This window comes from Bos indicus, chromosome 4 (assembly GCF_029378745.1).
Source record: "Bos indicus isolate NIAB-ARS_2022 breed Sahiwal x Tharparkar chromosome 4, NIAB-ARS_B.indTharparkar_mat_pri_1.0, whole genome shotgun sequence".
NCBI classification, from domain to species: domain Eukaryota; kingdom Metazoa; phylum Chordata; class Mammalia; order Artiodactyla; family Bovidae; genus Bos; species Bos indicus.
Window position 1 is genome coordinate 95,477,376 of NC_091763.1, and position 12,700 is coordinate 95,490,075.

The 12,700-nt window shown below is 36.2% G+C and overlaps 1 protein-coding gene across 8 annotated transcripts in view; it reads left to right on the top strand.

The window, feature by feature from the left end:
* The window catches only part of MKLN1 (muskelin 1), a 391,490-nt gene that overhangs the window by 257,314 nt on the left and 121,476 nt on the right, over positions 1–12,700 (top strand). For 7 of the 8 annotated variants that reach the window (XM_070787313.1, XM_070787309.1, XM_070787311.1 and 4 more), the window contains 2 exons: positions 7,751–7,860; positions 10,822–11,014. In XM_070787313.1, coding sequence (XP_070643414.1) covers positions 7,751–7,860; positions 10,822–11,014 — 303 coding nt within the window. Of the gene's footprint in view, positions 1–7,750; positions 7,861–10,818; positions 11,015–12,700 lie in introns of those variants that run through there. The other variant, XM_070787316.1, reaches the window with a different exon arrangement.

A 12,700-nucleotide genomic window follows, 5' to 3' on the forward strand; every position in this document is an offset into this window, starting at 1 on the left:
GTATTGGCATTACCTGTGACTTGTTTTGGATAGAAGTTATAAGTATTTCTCATCACATTCAGCTCAGTTCAGTTCAGTTAGTCAGTCATGTCCGACTCTTTGCGACCCCACAAACCGCAGCACTCCAGGCCTCCCTGTCCATCACCAACTCCCGGAGTTCACTCAGATTCACGTCCATCGAGTCAGTGATGCCATCCAGCCATCTCATCCTCTGTCGTCCCTTCTCCTCCTGCCCCCAATCCCTCCCAGCATTAGAGTCTTTTCCAGTGAGTCAACTCTTCACATGAGGTGGCCAAAGTACTGGAGTTTCAGCTTTAGCATCATTCCTTCCAAAGAAATCCCAGGGCTGATCTCCTTCAGAATGAACTGGCTGGATCTCCTTGCAGTCCAAGGGACTCTCAAGAGTCTTCTCCAACACCACAGTTCAAAAGCATCAATTCTTCAGCGCTCAGCCTTCTTCACAGTCCAACTCTCACATCCATACACGACCACAGGAAAAACCATAGCCTTGACTAGACGGACCTTTGTTGGCAAAGTAATGTCTCTGCTTTTGAATATGCTATCTAGGTTGGACATAACTTTCCTTCCAAGGAGTAAGCATCTTTTAATTTCATGGCTGCAGTCACCATCTGCAGTGATTTTGGAGCCCAAAAAAGTAAAGTCTGACACTGTTTCCACTGTTTCCCCATCTATTTCCCATGAAGTGATGGGACTGGATGCCATGAGCTTCTTTTTCTGAATGTTGAGCTTTAAGCCCACTTTTTCACTCTCCACTTTCACTTTCATCAAGAGGCTTTTGAGTTCCTCTTCACTTTCTGCCATAAGGGTGGTGTCATCTGTATAGCTGAGGTTATTGATATTTCTCCCGGCAATCTTGATTCCAGCTTGTGCTTCTTCCAGCCCAGCATTTCTCATGATGTACTCTGCATAGAAGTTAAATAAGCAGGGTGACAATATACAGGCTTGACGTACTCCTTTTACTGTTTGGAACCAGTCTGTTGTTCCATGTCCAGTTCTAACTGTTGCTTCCTGAGCTGCATACAGATTTCTCAAGAGGCAGGTCAGGTGGTCTGGTGTTCCCATCTCTGATCACATTACACTGTGGCAAATATTGTATCTTTGAAATTATGGTAATTATTAGACCTGCCACTAGAATCTTGTTAGCTAATGTGCTAATAAAAAGCATATATATTTCTATATCATAATTTTATATCTTAGTTATTTTTATAGCTATATTTCAATACAGTTTGCTTACTCTGAATCCTGTGTACTTTTCATTTTACATTTAAATCTGAGAGGGATTGAGTCACAGCGTTCATTGAATATCCAAGGTGAATCACCAAACAAAAAACCAAAGAGCTCATACTGGAGTGAAGTCTTCAGTAGGAATTAGTGTGAAAGTTGAGAGTTGGCCTTAGGAAGAAGCTTAGTTTCAGGTAAGCTTTGTAAGTAAAAATAACGTTTAGTAAGGAAGGAGAGTAGTTATTTGGGTGGTTAGATTCAAGAGAGCAAGTTTGAAGTTTGGAAGGGAAAACCTCAGTGGGCGATTAGATCAGATGGCTGAAAACATAAAGTTGAATGGGATAAGGTTATTAGTTTTATGGTGACTAGAAAGGTTTGTATATTGATTCATAGCCAAGGTAGTAGTTGTATCAGGAAATAAGGTGATGTGAAGGCACAAAGAAGTACTGATTTTTTGGAAGGATTCTGGAGGAGTTCTGGGTTTTGGTAGATGAGATGACTTAGATTTCTATGAATTTTTTGGATTTTTGTAGCCTGAGTAGGTGTCAGAGGTTCAGAGAGAAGCTTTAGCTTTGATTGGACTCAACCTGCATTCTGGATCCTCAGGAGTCTGGAAGTCTAGGATGAGTACTGTGTCTTGTCAGAGGGAGGTGGGGAGGTAGGGGAAGAATGTACCCCAGTGGTGGCTTTCATGAGAGCATGTGGAGAGGTAACATTTTAAAAGTATACTATTAAGCAGAAAATTGTTATAGGAATAAGAGTTAATAATACTAATATCTAGCATTTATTGAGCACTTACCATATGCCAGTTACTGTGCTGAGTGTTTTGTGTACTTACTGCATTCATTCGTTTGTAAGTAGAGTAGACGCAGTCTTTCAGCGAGGTTAATCTTGAATTTTTACAGTCTTCCAAAGCTTTTGACTGTGTGGATCACAACAAACTGTGGAAAATTCTTCAAAAGATGGGAATACCAGACCACCTGTCCTCTTGAGAAACCTGTATGCAGGTCAGGAAGCAACAGTTAGAACTGGACGTGGAACAACAGACTGGTTCCAAATAGGAAAAGGATTACATCAAGGCTGTATATTGTCACCCTGCTTATTTAACTTATATGCAGACTACATCATGAGAAATGCTGGGCTGGAAGAAGCACAAGCTGGAATCAAGATTGCAGGGAGAAATATCAGTAACCTCAGCTATACAGATGATCCGCTCTTATGGCAGAAAGTGAAGAGGAACTAAAGAGCCTCTTGATGAAAGTGAAAGAGGAGAGTGAAAAAGTTGGCTTAAAACTCAACATTCAGAAAACTAAAATCATGGCATCTGGTCCCATCACTCCATGGGAAATAGATGGGGAAACAGTGTCAGGCTTTATTTTTTTGGGCTCCAAAATCACTGCAGATGGTGACTGCAGCCATGAAGTTAAAAGACGCTAACTCTCTGGGAGAAAAGTTATGACCAACCTAGATAGCATATTCAAAACAGAGACATTACTTTGCCAACAAAGGTCCGTCTAGTCAAAGCTATTGTTTTTCCAGTAGTCATGTATGGATGTGAGAGTTGGACTATAAAGAAAGCTGAGCACCGAAGAATTGATGCTTTTGAATTGTGATTTTGGAGAAGACTCTTGAGAGTCCCTTGAACAGCAGGGAGATCCAACCAGCCCATCCTAAAGGAAATCAGTTCTGAATATTCATTGGAAAGAATGATGCTGAAGCTGAAACTCCAGTACTTTGGCCACCTGATGTGAACAGCTGACTCGTTTGGAAAGACCCTAAGGCTGGGAAAGATTGAAGGCGGGAGGAGAAGCGGACGACAGAGGATTAGATGGTTGGGTGGCATCACTGACTCAATGGACATGAGTTTGAGGAAGCTCCAGGACATGGTGATGGACAGGGAACTGGCATGCTGCAGTTCATGAGGTCACAAAGAGTCAGACACGACTGAGCAACTGAACTGAACTGAACTGAGTAAGAGTAGATGCACTCTTTCAGCGAAGTTAATGTTGAATTTTTATAGTCTTCCAGAACCTGAGCTTAAAATTACCAGCATCTTCTAAGAGCTGTTTACATCTAGACAAGAGCTTTCCAAATGATACTGCAAAGCATATTGAACGTATGTGTACATGTGTACATTGACTCCCTGCCAATCCTAGAATCACAGAATCCTAGAGCCTAGTGTGCTTGTGTACTAAGTAGCTTGTCATTTTCTGTGCATGCCATTTTATGAAAATGTGTGGCAGGCATTGATCCTGATCTTGTCTTTGCCTGTTTATCCCATTGGAAGAACTGATAGTGAATCTTAGGATACAGTCTCTTAGCCTTGGGATGTGCGGAGTTTCTAAAAAAATTTTTTTATTTTAGGTGAGAGCAAAGGCATCTTTTATTAGGGAGCAAGGAAGGTGTGCTTGGTGCTCCAGTTCACATTTAGGTTTCTGATAAACAACACAGAGTGGGTCTAATATTCAGTATTAGTGTTGTTAATGCCACCAAAAATCACTGGTGTATATTTGAAATGGGTATATATCATTCTGCTCATCCTGTATATATGCCTTCAGTTTGTTAAAAATTCACTGTACTGTTTATTTGTCTAATAGATCTTGTGAGATGATTTCCTAATTAACCTCCCTCCCACAGTTGCTTATAAGGATTTAATAAATGAACATTTTTCTGACTTGAATAGATGTAATAGGAAGCTTTTTTCCCTCCTGATTTTATTGAAATTGGACTTGGAACTTAAGAATCGATTTCAGATCACTAATAAGTTACAGTTACAGACTGTGTTCTTGGGGTCTTGGGTTTAGAATGTTGTTTTATTCTGATATTTATAGTGCTTAATGGTTATTGCTGTGATGTAGTAATAACGCTTTTTAAATGGTACTTCTGAAGAAATGCACACCGAAACAGTGATGATAATTCAGTATTTGTTAGTATAAAACTTTCTGAAGTTTGTATTATTTGCACATATAAACTGAAGGTCATATTAAACATTCCGGGAATCCTGCGTATATCCTGATGACTGGTTCCTGTTGCTTTTCTCTATCTTTACTCACTCAGCATCCTTTAGATGACAAAAATAGGAAAGCATCTGACCTAGTACATCTTAGCTCTTCATTGAGTCTCATATGCTAGGAAATAGCAGTGGACTTGGAAATTAGTAGCCCTGATATGAAATATTGTATATACTCTGTTTTGATACTTAATCAAAAATTGACAAGTATTAGTTTCTTAGACATTACTCAGTCTGAACCATGTTGGTGTGATACTAAAATCCATTGTTCTGTTTTGTACCTTGTAAAATCATTTATTGGTAATTTAGAAAATGTGATTCACTGAGTTATGCAAATCTTTCAAATGTTGGAACATTTCATTATATAATATTTTTTAAAAATCACACTTGTTATTATTACCACCAATCTTATCAGAAAAGTATTGGAAAGTAGCTAAGCTCACAATGCTGAATACTGAATTTCCGAAATTCTGATTTTTCCTCAAAAGCTTGAATTTTGTCAATAAATACTGTTATTTGTTGTCTTTGAAATGACAGGTAAATGTCTGGCAGATACTGAAATCTAAATACTAGATGTCAGTTTTTCTTTTAAGAAAAAACAGTATCCTACAGAGCTATTTCAGTGGCTGTTTCAGCTCCCAGCTTACACAGGTTCTTTTCCTTGAGAAGGCCATCGTACTTTCACGTGCAGCAAAAGTACCTTTTGTGTACTTTCCATTGTGCTGCACAGAATATTAAAATGATGTGTACTTAATGATAGGAATTTACTAAAATTAATTTTACACGACATCAGAGACATTTTTCATGTTTTAATCATACTATTTTAATTAGAAGGATGAATGCACAATTAAGCATTGCAGTTAAAATTAATATTAAATTGATAATGCAGTCACAATTTTAGGAGTTTATGTTGCGTTTTTAAGTGTATATTACAGGCAAAACGACATTTTATTTTAAAAAATGTATGCGTTTCTAGGAGCTATGAAAGTGAGCATCATTTAAGAAAATTTAGAAAACTTTTCACAAACCAAGAAATAAATTTATTTATATATTTACTTTTTGTACTGTTTATTAAATTATACTTGATTTATTAAATTATACGAATTTCAAGTGTACAGTGTTATGATATATCTTATGGTCCATTTAAAGTTATAAAATGTTGGCTATATTAGCTGTGCAGTAAACTATATTGTTGTAGCTTACTTTATGCTATTTTCTTTTTTATGGAAAAACATTTTATTTTTTTAATAAATTTATTTTTAATCAGAGGATAACTGCCATGCAGTATTATGCTGATTTCTGCCATGCATCAGCATGAATCAGCCATGGGTATACATATGTCCCCTGCCTCTTGAACTTCCCTCACACCCCCACCCCATCTCACCATCTAGGTTGTCAGAGAACACTGGATTTGTGCTCCCTGCATCATAAATCAAATTCCCACTGGCTATCTATTTGCAGAAGACATTGTTAAATGAATTGTCATTTTGTATTTTAACTGCAGGTGTGTGATGGCGAGTAATACAGTTCAGTTCATACTGTATTAAGGAATGAACACTGGAACACTCTCATACTACTACTTTTTATGGCACTACCAAGATGCCAACGGTTTTATTCAGCATTGCCTTTGTACCATGAGTGCAAATGTCAGTACAGTTTAGAAAAAAAAGAAAATGCTACAAAGCCTTAGTCTTATTATGAAAAGTAGTTTTGACCACATGGGACCTCCTGAAAGGGTTGTGGGGAGCCTATCAATCACAGGTTAAAAACTTCTGTCTGCTGTGTCCTGTCATTACTGATGTGAAATGTTATCTTGATTCTGTGAAATTCCTCTGGATCCTTCAGAGATGTTTGGACATACTCTTGTGCTCCCGTAATGTTACTTTGTTTTCTTTCACTAATACCAAACTTAAAATTCCTTTATCTTTTAGTATGTTTATTTTCTTATTATTTGTATTATTTTAGATATTTTGTATTGTTGATATTTTTCAGATGAGCTTGTCTGATGTCAAAAAAATAGGATCTATACCATAAGGATTATGAGATTACATTAAATTTATAATTAATTTGAGGGGAATCAACATGTTTACAACCTTTGAGTTTTCCCGTCTAGAAATATATTAAGTATTTATGTTTTAAAATTTTATTACCTTGCATATTTTAAAGTTTATTCTGAGATATTTTAAGCTTTTTCTTTTTTTCTTGCATATAAACTTTAAATAAAAGTTTTTCAGTTAAATGTCTTGAATTTTTTAGGTAGATGAACTAAATCATCTTCAGGTGATATTTCTTTCTTAATTTGCAGGGGTTTTCCTGATTGCACTGGCTAGGATCTCCCATATAGGTTGAATAGTAGAGATATTAGGCCTCTCTGTCATGTTCCTGATTTGAGTGGGAATACTTAATGTTTCTCTGTTAGTTTTTTGTTTTGTTTTGGTTTGTTTGAGGGGGGTGGTGGGTTAGAGGTTTTGATACTTAAGAAAAAAATCTAAGTAGCAAAGTTTACTTCTGCCTCTGTTCCTTATATATTAAGAGTTTTGGGTTTTTTTTTTTTTAAGTAAATTTTATTAGTTTGCTCTTGCTGCTGCTGCTGCCAAGTCGCTTCAGTCATGTCCGACTCTGTGCGACCCCATAGATGGCAGCCCACCAGGCTCCCCCGTCCCTGGGATTCTCCAGGCAAGAACACTGGAGTGGGTTGCCATTTCCTTCTCCAATGCATGAAAGTGAAAAGTGAAAGTGAAGTCGCTTAGTTGTGTCTGACTCTTAGCGACTCCATGGACTGCAGCTTACTAGGCTCCTGGTCCATCCATGGGATTTTCCAGGCAAGAGTACTGGAGTGGGGTGCCAGTGCCTTCTCCAAAAGTTTGCTCTTAGCATCTGTTGAAGTAATCAAATATGTTTCTCTTTTACTTAACATGATGAATTACATTATTATCACTCCTGTTGAAACAACCTTCCATTCCTTGAACTAATTCTATTTAGTGCAGTGAAAACCTGGTAGAATTAATTTGCTTTTAAAAAAAAAATCAGTATTATTTAAAATTTTGAATATATAGTCAGAGCTGATATTATCCTTAAATCTTTTCTCTTCTGGTTTTGTTTTCTGGGATATGCCACTTTGCTAAGCAGTTGAAATTTGTCTCTTTCTGTGCTCTGATACAGTTTAAATTATAAATAGCTTTTATAGTAATTATTTGTTTCTTGTGGCATTGATAAAAACTAACCTGCTAAAACAAATCATCTAGCCCTGGTCCTGTTTTGGGGGGGATAGATACATGACACTTTGAATATGTCCTTATGTTTTTATAATTAAAGCAACCTCATAATGGCATAGATCATGTTTCATTTTGCTGCTGTAGCCCTAGCACCAATGGGCTGGGCATATAGAAGGTATTCAGAAAATTTGCTATTAAGTTTGAATTGTTGTTTTACTTTGCTAAAGTTTTGTTTGAACTATGTTAATTTTTTTCTTTTTCTTTCTTTTCTTCCTCCTCCAAGTCCCACTTTTATCATGGGGACCCAGCTTTAACTTTAGCATCTGGTATGTTGAACTTAGTGGCATTGATGATCCTGATGTAGTACAACCCTGTCTCAACTGGTATAGTAAGGTAGGACTGTATTTTAAAATCCGGATTTTATGTTTCAGATGCCTGTAATAGAGAATTGTGTCATGCTCTTGTCTTGAGATTAATTTAAAATATTGAGAACAGTAATGATAATTAAAAAGATGAATCAGTGTTTATTAAACATTTGCATTTTGCTAGGTTATAACCTTCTTTGTCACTTATTCACTCATTGCCACTCTATGAGATAGGTACAATTATTAGCCATATTTTACAGATGATGAAGTAGAACACAGAGAAGATAAGTATTTTGCCTCAGGACACACAGCTGTCAAGAGCTCAAGGCAGTGCATCAATGCAGGCAGTGTGACACCAGAATCTGCTATTATATTAATATACCAAATCTGTATTGATAGAAATATTTGTATGTAGTTTTCAGTTGGGTAGTTGTGGTTCTGGATTGCTTTTATTATGTATTCCTCCTTTGTGTTCATGTTGAGTAAAATAGCAATGTTTACTTTTTCTTTTAAAGAACTAAAATTTGAGATAGTTTCTATAAATAGTGTGATCCTATTCTTATAGGGAGTATAAAGATAATATTTAATAATTTTATTCATGCTGCTGCTGATGCTGCTAAGTTGCTTCAGTCGTGTCCGACTCTATGCGACCCCATAGACGGCAGCCCACCAGGCTCCCCCATCCCTGGGATTCTCTAGGCAAGAACACTGGAGTGGGTTGCCATTTCCTTCTCCAATTTTATTCATAGGTCATTTTATATAATAAATGCAGCCTGAGAAGTGTGAATTTAAATTATTAACAAATGGGTCTTTGTTTTTTTTTGAACACCTTTAATGTTTCATCTTTGTTTCTGATGTATATCCATTTAACTCTTTCTGCTATGTTTTTGTTGAGGGGAGGACTATTTCTCCTTAGGGGAGTGATAAGCTTTAATCTCATCACTGTTTCCTGACTTCTTGGGCTGAACTGTCAACTCATCTCTTAGGAGGCTGGGAAGCAATATAGGTTCTTTCTAAGTTTTTTTTTTTTTTTTAATAGAATTTCAGTTCTTTTCTGGTCAGTGTAATTGAGGAACTTTTTGTGTTTGACTAATTTATTGTGGGGATTTGATTATATTCAATTTAAAGTAGATTCTGGATTTTTCTATATTTTTAATATATTTTCTGGGATTGCCTGTAATATTCTAAATTATTTCCAGGTAGAGATGATATTCTTAAACATTAAAAATGACAATTACAGTGTTATACACATAACAGTGCTTAGCAGATACTTAACAGTCTTCTAAATTCTCTGGTTCTTTTTTTTTAAAAATTAATGAGTAAGGTTTTCTGATACCGGAAAATATTTTCTCTTTAGCCTCTGATACGTACATGTGTTTTCTTTAATATATTCACAAATCGCTTGATACTGTGAGAAATTGCAGATTGCACCTTTTCCCCCACAACATTGTGGACAGATTATATTTGAGAACTTAAAATTGTTTGGTCATTCTTTTGTCAAGTTCTCTGTATTATTGTAAACATCTAGAAATTAAAGTCAGGATGATAACAAGGTATTACTGTTTAATATGGTTCCAGATAGTTAGGTAAATCTTTATTTAGAAGCCAAGCATATGAAGCTATTAATGTCAAGTTAGTTTGTATATAGAATTATTCTTTTGTTAATTGATGAGGGAAAACCTTGCTATAGTGTTTAAGAAAAAGTGTTTTGGTAACCTGTCATTAATATATTATCAAAAACTATAAACTGATTAGTGTTTTGAGTCTTGTAAATGTTCCTGCCTTATTAAACAGTAATGCTGACAAGTAAATTATATTTTTATTTGGTTATTATGCATTGGTTCCATGTCAGTTTGTTGTATTCTTATTTAGGAAATTTGTGGAAGTTTTATAACTTATTCCTTTTTAAAATAATTATTTATTTTTGATTGATGATTGGTTTACAGTATTAGTTTGATTTCTGTCATACTTCAACATGAATTACAATAGGTATAGATATGTCCCCCCCGCTCTTGAATCTCCCTCTTCCGTTTTGCCCACTCTGTAATCCTAGGTAATTACAGAGCCCCAGTTTGAGTTCCCTGAGTCCTACAGCAAATTCCCATCAGCTAACTATTTATACATGTTAGTGTATATGCATCTGTCCTGCTCTCTCCATTTATTTCATCATCTCCCACTTCTCCCCTACCCTTGTCCATAAGTCTGTTCCCTATGTCATAACTTAAACTTGAAGTTAAATTTTCTTTTAAATTATATATGTGATCTTGTTTTTTGGCATTCATCCTTTTAGGGAAGAGACAGTACATTGAATATTTCTTTTTGGATTGTAATTAATTGAGATTTTTTTTACTTTATAGCTATTTAATCAATGAATTAGCTCAGGGTTAGAAAAAAATTATGAAACTTAAATGGTTTCTTCCCAATGATTTTAATCATAAAACCTGTTTGTGAATTTGAAATACATGAACATTTGATAATATTTGTCATTCAACTAGTAACTTATTACTAAGAACAAAGAGCGTGTATTTAATGGCTTCTGTGCTTTCAGTACCAACATTGTTGCCCGATTAGTAAAAACCTTGGAAGCTATTATTTTTATCATCTTAAGTAAGATTTGATAAATATTTTTTCTGGTTCTTTTCTTGAAGGTTCAGAATTAGGCCTGGTTTCATCTTTTGGTATCTTTTGTCTTCATGAAATAATATTCCAATATATATATCTGTATATCTTCATCTCTCTAATATCTTTCTGCTATATACTTTGTGACCTTTGGCAAGTTATTACAATTGACTAGGCTTCAGCTTTGTCATTTAATAGTGGAATTAGTAATGATACTAATGAATAGAGTTAGTACAATGCTAAGTTATGCTTAGTATGTTTAGTTAATGTTTAAAATGCTCGCTTTAGGTTAGTAATTGTCACTTATTATTTCCTTAAGTAATAACTAACCAGATCTCTTTTTTTTATACCTTCTCTTGTGTTCCAGTAGTACCGTGAACAGGAAGCTATTCGTCTTTGCCTAAAACACTTTAGACAACATAACTATACAGAAGCCTTTGAATCACTGCAAAAGAAAACCAAGATTGCCCTGGAACATCCAATGTTAACAGATCTGCATGATAAATTGGTATTAAAGGGTGATTTTGATGCTTGTGAAGAATTGATTGAAAAAGCTGTAAATGGTATGTCATAAACATACTTAGATTGGTTATTAGGGCGATTATTAAGTATATACAAGAAACAGGGTTTGTTTGTTTTTAAAGAATGTAAGTTTGTGTCAGTTCTTAGTTTTCTTTTCTTCTTTCCCTTCTCCTCCCCCATCTTTTTACTCTAAAGATTTAGCTCCTTGAGTTAGGGACTTCTTTTCTGTAAGACAGGTCCATAATGTGATAATGAAACTTGAAAAATAAGCAAGTAACATACTTGAACTCACGTATCTAAATTTAAGTTTTCATCTTGGAAAACCATGTACTTACAGATGCTAACACTGACTAGCACTGAGCGACTTAGAAAAATTCTTTTAATGTTGCTTTCAGTACCAGTGACCTATGCCTTTACATATTTTTGTTGATAACAAATTGTCATTTTTTTAATAGTGTAATTTGGGGCTTCCCCGGTGGCTCAGATGGTTAAGAATCTGCCTGCCAGCACAGGAGACCCAGGTTCTCTGGGTCAGGAAGATATCCTGGAGGAGGAAATGGCAACCCACTCCAGTATTCTTGCCTGGAGAATTCCATGTACAGAGGAGCCTGGCAGACTACAGTCCATGGGGTCACAAATAGTCAGACACCACTGAGCGACTGATACACACACACACACAATTTGGGGGTGGGGAGTGCTTGGGTAAGCCAAAAAATTTTATTAGTATATAGTTAATAATGATATAGTTGGTAATGAAGAGATTTGTATTGGAAACATTGTCTGTGTGAAGTGAATGCTACATAATTGCTAATTTTCTTGGCTAGCCTGTGATGTTACTCTGAAAGAAATGTGAATGTTAGGGCATAATATTGTCGCAGAAAGGAGAACCCCTTCCAGGGCCTGAGAGTGGGCTCTTGTCTAACACTGGAAAATGAACTATCCCAGGAGACACATGTGCCAACAGAGCAAGAGACTTTATTGGGAAGGGGCACCCAAGCAGAGAGCAGTAGGATAAGGGAACCCAGGAGAACTGCTCTGCCACGTGGCTGGCAGTCTCAGGTTTTATTGTGATGGGATTAGTTTCTGGGTTGTCTCTGGCCAATCATTTCGACTTAGAGTCCTTCCTGGGGGCACATGCATTGCTCAGCCAAGATAGATGCCAGCGAGAATTCTGGGAAATGGTGGGACACATGGTCTTTTGACCTTTCCCGAACTCTTCCTGGAAAGAGTGGTAGCTATTAATTCCATGTTCTTTACTGGGACCTCCTGTTGTAAAATAACTCATGCAGATGGTTACTATGGTGCCTGACCAGGGTGTGTGTTTCCCCTAACAATATAATCTCCCAAGGTAATTGTTTTGGAGGATGATACCAATTAAATATTTAATGTCTTGTGTTTTGTTATTTAAGGAACTGTGTTCTTATTGTATAGAGTAGCATGCTTTTAAAAAATTGAACTGTCATAGTAACAGAGTATAGAGTAGCTGCTTGTGTTATAATGAAAAATAAGTATTTGGTCTTTCTGTTTCCTGGCACAAACTCCTAAAACCCTTGGGATCTGCAGAGTGATACGTGTCTTTTGTATGCTGAGATGACTGGTGCTGAAGTCCCTAGGTAACTTCAGATCTCCATAAAAATCAAACCATGTGATTCAGCCCCATCCCTGATCTTTGGGGAGAGAAGCAGAGTCAAAGATGGTGTTCAGTCACCTAAAACCATGTTTTAATC